General features: G+C 36.4%; 1 protein-coding gene across 1 annotated transcript in view; it reads right to left on the minus strand.

Annotated features, from left to right (window-relative positions):
• The window catches only part of LOC138763344 (rab GDP dissociation inhibitor alpha), an 82428-nt gene extending 75545 nt beyond the window's left edge, over nt 1-6883 (minus strand). Inside the window, exon 1 of the mRNA XM_069937322.1 lies at nt 6662-6883. Coding sequence (XP_069793423.1) covers nt 6662-6706 — 45 coding nt within the window. The 5' untranslated portion in view covers nt 6707-6883. The remainder of the gene's footprint in view (nt 1-6661) is intronic.
• Nucleotides 6884-7121: the final 238 nt, after the last annotated feature.

Raw genomic sequence — 7121 nt, forward strand, 5'->3', positions numbered from 1 at the left:
CAATGCAGTTTGGTGTCATTTTCAAATGTGCAATATTATTTTCAATACCTCATCAAAACCATTGATGGGTAATGGGAATAGATGGGGCCCCACTGATTCCTAGGTAGCTGTCAGGCACCCTGAAAAAGACCCATTTATTTCTCTCTATTTCTTGTCCATCAAGCAATTTTCAATCCATGTCAATACATTAACCCCAATGCCATGAATACCAGTTTACCTATTATTCTCATATTTGTGGCTTTTACAATTAACTTCAATTCCAAATACACCTATCAACTGGTTCTCTCTTATCCATTCCATCAGTTTATATCCTCAAAAATAAATCCAGGATGTTTGCAAGCAATATTTCTCTTTCACAAATCCAAGTTCAATGACTTGAGAAAAAAGGTTAGAGATGGGCAGGAAGATTAGCAATCTTGAAGGAATTTTACAATGATCCTGTTTGACAGTCTTCTATTATTCACACTTTATTTTGTTTCCTGATTTAATAACTTAATTTTATATTCACCAACTAGTGTGATGGAATTTGATGGCTCATTAGTCATAGCCTCAGGGTGACTAATGCAATAACAATTACTTAGCGGTCATATTCTTGATTCAGGATTCAACTTGGGACACATTGGCAAACAGTGCTCATGAAATTTAACTTAAAATTACTTTACAAAAAACAGCATTCTTCGTAGCTATATACAAGGAAGCCAGCCCCAAGTATGTATTCAGAAAGGACTAAGAAATTGCTTGCATGTCTTGTTCAAAATAATTGATACAAAAGGCATTTCAAAATCTCAGCTGGCCTCCTTATTCTTATATCCTACTGACCTGACCTAATCAAACACTTTCTGGATTTAATTAATCCACTGTCCAATTTCAGCAAGAATAATTAAACCTCAAGAACATAGCTTTTGAGGGTAAAATAACCTAACCTTGTCAATTCAAAATTGGAAGATTTTTTAAAATCACTGAAATTGAAGTATGAGAATAGATCAAAAATCACTTCATTATTCTCTGTGCAAACTACAGCCCTGAATTGTACCCTTGAAGCTAGCTATGAAATTTCTCTGTTGATAGCAAAACATGGGAAGAACATTACGATTGGGGAGGAACTGATTAAATCCGCAATATCATTGTTTCTCAAAACATTTCTGCAGAAGGATGACAAAGATGTCCAAGCAATGTCATTAAGTAATAGTACTGTCTGCAACAGAACAGATGACATGGGTCAAGATGTTAAAAATCAGCTTATTGAGAAGTTGAAATCACGAAAGCTCTCAATACAACTGGATTAATCTACCGTACAGGACAGTGAGGCTCTGTTATTGGCATACATGAGATATATTGATCAGGAAGAGTTTCAAAAAGTGATGTTTTGTGAATCATTTGAAACAACTACTGCTGTTGTTGATATCTACAGCAAGCTCAAAAATTTGGATGAAAATGAAACACCAAAAGGAAACATTGCATCTTGTGGTGCAGATGGTCCACCTGCTATGATGGGTAATAAAAACAGGTTGTTTAAAATTAATGAAGGATGAAAATCCAAACATGTTGGTTGTGCATTGTGTTATCAACCGAGAAAACTTAGTTGCCAAGAAAGTTTCCCCTGTTCTACACGAGATACTGCATTCTGCGATCAAGTGTATCAATGCCATCAAAGCTAATGCCAAATGCGAACGTCTGTTTAAGCAGTTTTGTGTCAATTTTTTAAAAAATGCAGAACATGTGCGATTATCGCTTTACACTGAAGTAAGATGGTTGTCAAAGGGAAACTGCTTCAAAAGGGTTATGGAACGGTTTGATCTCCTCAGTGAATTTTTGAAGGACCAACCTGAAATGAAGTGGATGACAGCTTATGTGAGTTACTCGAGAAACTAAGTTCAGTGAACAAGCAATTCCAAATAGCAAATATGACACTCAAAGAAGCAAAAACAAAGATATTTCAATTCATGACACTTCTAGAATTATACCAAAGGAATATTTCTGCAAGAAATTTCAGTCAATTCTATTGGTTGAATAAGTGTGAAGTAACTAATGCTGCTATAAACGTCATTGTTGACCATTTGAAAATGTTGGTTACAGATTTCAATGATAGATTTTGTGATTTAAAGGCAATGGATTTTCCCTCTTGGTTAACTCAGCCATTGCTGGTGGACTTATCTGAAGTTCCAGTGTAATACCAGGAAGAGTTGCAACATGATGAATCTGTGAAAACTCTGTTCAAAGTAAAAGGAATAAGTGGAACAGAAAGTCTAATGAGATCAAAAAGAAATACCCAAACTCTACTTTAGCAAGGGAACTATTGATACATTTTCAGTAGAATGAGGCTTCAGTGCTGTTAGAAATTTTCTACAAGCTAAAAGAAACTAACAGGAAATTACAAAACGTAAAGATTTAAGGTTGAAACTAACAAAATTAGTCCCTTGAATTAAAAAAAATCTCCAGCCAATGTTAGGGGCAAGGTTCCCACTGAAGTGACGACAATTGTTGAATGTGTGTTTGAGATGGTTGACATACTGAAGTCATAGTTGAATACGAAACATGTTCCAATGTATTCCCAATCTTAACTGCATTGAAATACACTTGCAGTAAATTATTTAATTAAAACTTCTTTTGAATAAATAACTTTTTTCCGCTAATGGTGGGGTGCACTTTAAAAAAAAAATAATAATTCAAGTGGGGGGCCTTGAGCAAAAAAGGTTGGGAATCACTGTCCTAAGGCTTTTCCACCATCAGCAAGGCACAAGTCAGAAGCATGATGTAATACTCTTTACTAACTTGTATGAATACAGCTCAAATAGCACTAGGACAAACAATTGGATTCTTGGACTTGTTACGAGCCCAAAGGCCCCCAAAACCCAGCAGCAATAGATATTCTCCATGACAAGTAGTTACTTAAACTTATCACTATTAACCCAATGCCTGAAGAGGGCGCACAAAATCAGTGAACCGGTGCGGACTCGAAAGGCCAACATGGCCTGTTTCCGCTCCGTAAATGGTTATAACTACCCAACTTAACCCCTTTTTAATTCTAAGTGTATGTGTATGTAATGCATGTGTAAATTTAAGAAAAGCTCTTTGGTTCACTTCTCATTCTTCCAAGTTCACTGGTTGCAGGCAATTCTTATACTGTGCACAGAATTTAACATGTATAAAGTTCACCAGGCTTTGGTGCTCAAAAGGTAAATGTTTACCGCTCAGGAAGGTTTTCATAGGTTTGCACAGAGAAATGTGTTGTCCCAGGATTTCCGCAACTGAGGTACCACCATTAGTCACCTCAATGTCTTGCTGATGAAACTTTTCCCCATCAGGGTTCTCCAAATGATAACCTCTTTCTTTCAGGTCACCACAGAGTTCCTTTCTGTTCCACTTATTCCAAGAGAAACATCAGACAGAGAGCACTTCAGGCCATCCGCTACTCTGGAGCTTCTGTTTCAGTTCCAACAAACTTCTCCTGGCTGACACTGTTCAGACTCTTTCTCCATTGGAGATTCCAACTCCCAGCCACATGTCTTTTTCTCTCTCACTTGAAAAACCCCCCTCATTCTCCAGCAAACAATAGTACTCTTCTGCTCCCATCTGTTTTAGGTATAAACAAACCTCTAATTGACCTTAGAGTGAGCACTTTGCAGAGAGGTCAAAAGTCTTGGAAAAATGTCCAACACAGCCAACCTGATTCTGGTTGTTCTTCCAAGACAATGGTCTATTCATTTCATGACATCATTTCAATTAGTACCTACTTGCAAAATGTGCATAGCATTCTCCATAGATTCTGTAGTCACTGAATATGAATTTTTCAGTATTTCAAATAAGATCGGTTTTAAAGTGTGTGTACGTACATAACCTACTCTAATTTTACGAATTTATCTCTAAAACATTCCCAAATATTCCATCACAGATTAACTATAAACACATCAAACTGTCCACCACAGGCACAGTGACTTCATTGCAGAACATCTGTCAATGAAGTAATAGTTTACCTAGACTAATCCGACCACCACAGACAACCCACTCCCTCCACTACCAAGTACAAAGGCAGCAGGCACAGGGGAATATCTTGTCTTAGGTTGGCTTCCCTCCAATTTGCACATCATCCTGACAAAAAAATATATCACCATTTTTTCATGTTTGCTTGGGCTAAATCCTACAACAGTTTACCCAACAATGAAAAAATATTTACACCAGCAAAACTGTGGCAAATTACCATCACCTCTTTCTAAGGCCTCAAAAATGAATAGAGTCAAAGAGTTCTAAAGCACAAAAACAGGCCCTTTAGACCAACTTTTCCATGCTAAACAAGATAATCCCATTTGCCTGCACTCAGCCCATTTACCTCTAAACCAGACATTCTCAATGGGGACCATATGGCCTGGGGTGGGGGCCATGGATAGAAATAAAAATATTTTTAATGTGGTCAGTGCCCTTCAAGACCCTTTTAAATCTTTCGCCTCCCACAAAATCTGTGCTTCTTAGCATGGGGAAAAGACAATGACAATTTATCTTGTATGATATCTTATATGTAAAAAAACAAAACTTTCTAAAGAATCTGAAGAAGCTTGGTCCATGTGTAAAATCTGACAAATGACTCAAACCACCAAAGAATACAACTTCATTACTTCCATTTAGTACTAGAATGATAATAAATCCTATCCAAGAACTGTGGTCAATGGCAATTCCTTTCCTATTCAAAAAACACATGTTCAATTAACCCTTGCAATCTTTTCCTGAAGTTACTTTCTTAAATCTCAGAACTCAACTTTTTGTTAAAAAAAAAGACAAAACTGCAAAAGGAAAGGTATGCCTTTCTTTACATTAGTTTAATTTGTCTATACATTCAATCATGTTATTGGTTCTCTACTTTGAGACCATTCGCAAATTTTGCATAGAGTATCAAAGCCTTCCTGCAGCAATGGCCTGCATTTAACATAGAAGAGGGGAATAAAATGAGTAGAAAGCTGTCAAGTTTTCCTTCCACAAAAATGGCTTCAGTGCCATTGTGCATGTCCATGTTCATTTTATAAGCAGGCCTCAAACCTCATTTTTTGCTTCAGGTAAGAAAGGGAAATTTCCACCAACAAAATGAAAAGTCCAGTGCAGTGTTTCTTCCATATACATTTAACTTTAACATGTTCAAGTTAAATTTAAAATATTATGTGGGATCACAGTGATTATACAACATGGTTTGTACTCTCTGTAGATGCATTACTGTTCAAGTAATTGGTTGTAAAAAATTGTTTTTCGCTTCTGTCCCATTGGAAGTAACAATAAAAACATAAATAGCATTTCAAGCTGAAAGAAACTTGAGAGAAAGAAAAGGCAATATTTACAAAAATTTAAGGGGAGACGTCAGAGGCAAGTGTTTTTTTTAAAAAACAGAGAGTGGTGTGTGTATGGAATGCATTGCTTTGGCTGGTGGTGGAGGCTGGTACAATCAAGACCATTAAAAACTCTTAGATATATGAATGTTAGAAATAAATAGAGGTTTATGGGTGTGAGGTAGGGAAGGATTCAAATGATGTTGGAATAGGTTTATAAATCAGTGAACTGGGGTGGACTCGAAAGGCCAACATGGCCTGTTTCCGCTCCGTAAATGGTTATATGGTTATGTCAGCACTACATTGTGGGTTGAAAGGCTCATTCTGTGCTTTGATGCTTTATGTTCCAAAGGATTCAATATTTACAAAAATGACCAATAGCTTGCTTACATTTTCAGGATTTTATGCAGAATGGAGAGAGTTCCCTCAGGTGGGTGCCAATGAAACGATGAAAGTCATGAGGGAGTTCACAGAGAAAGAACGAGAATACATGGAAATCCTTGAACATGCAGAAGGAGGAGGAAATCTTTAAAATCAGAGCGGAGTTACAAAATTATGGTATCGACAAGGCCGCACAGAGGTTTTAAAACAAAGATAAGACTTTAAAATTTAAACCTATGAAATGTTAACAACTGATGATAAATAAGAGTTGCTGATTTTTCAGAAGAGTTTAATCACTAATCAGTCTAAAGTAAAATAATCATTCTGTGATTTTATTTATTAACCATTATTCAATTATAACCCCAAATGAAAATTTTTGTTTTTATTGATTTCTGTGATAAGATTAACTATTTTGATAGAAGGAACAGGAACAAGCTAATGATTTGAAAATACCACAATGAAAGTGAATTTATACTGATTATAAAAAGTGACCCAGTCCTGTACAAGAGAAATGTTCATTACTTAAGTAATGCATAACCAAAAAAATTCCAAAAAGAATCAACCTCATTGAATTTGTTAAATATTTCAATAAATTACACTTGTAGGCAACAAAATCTAATAGTTTCCATATGCAATCCTTATTTAGGAAGGTATGCTTATTTCTGTAATAAAACAGAATTTAAAAACCACTCAGCAGGCTGGCTATTTTCCGCCTCTTGTCACAATGTCAACCTTCATAACATGATTATGAATGGCTAAAGCACTGAAAGGAATATTTTGCAACCAAAATTTTAAAAAAAACGTCAAATAACCCACAATTAAAATATAATGTGTATGTTTTGACCCCGTCAAGTATCTTATACATCAATTTCCCTGATAGCAGCAGTAGTCTACCATTTACAATCCTCCATCGCCCCCCACCCACCCAAATCAAATATTAATAGCATTTTAATCAATGACACAAAGCTTACCTTTAGACCAGTCCCGAGGACAATCACATCATATTCTTCATCCATGGCTACTGCTGCTGCTCTTCGTGATTCAGTGATTTCTGAATATTTATTACCAAAAACACAATAATTTGATGCTGAGCCAAACGACTAAAGCTCCTATTAACAGGTTGGAACGATTCACTAGACCGCAACACATCTTTCATGGATAATGTATCAGTCCGCACCCTAGTAAAAAGCTTCGAGTTTCGACCATTGTTTCTTTTGATCGCAAAATAAATAACGTTATCTCCAAAATATTAATAGAAATATTTTGAAGTGAAAGATTTAATGAGAATGGAAGACCACGTCTTCACTGACAATGCCCCCTCACCGCCCTCCACTTCCGCAGCGGATAAAATAGTGCCAAGATGTCCTCCATCGATTGCCGAGGTTGGACATTTGCATTGCGCATGCCTGACGCATGTGGGCTTTCTGGGAG

This window comes from Narcine bancroftii, chromosome 5, assembly GCF_036971445.1.
Source record: "Narcine bancroftii isolate sNarBan1 chromosome 5, sNarBan1.hap1, whole genome shotgun sequence".
In the NCBI taxonomy this organism is placed as follows: Eukaryota; Metazoa; Chordata; class Chondrichthyes; order Torpediniformes; family Narcinidae; genus Narcine; species Narcine bancroftii.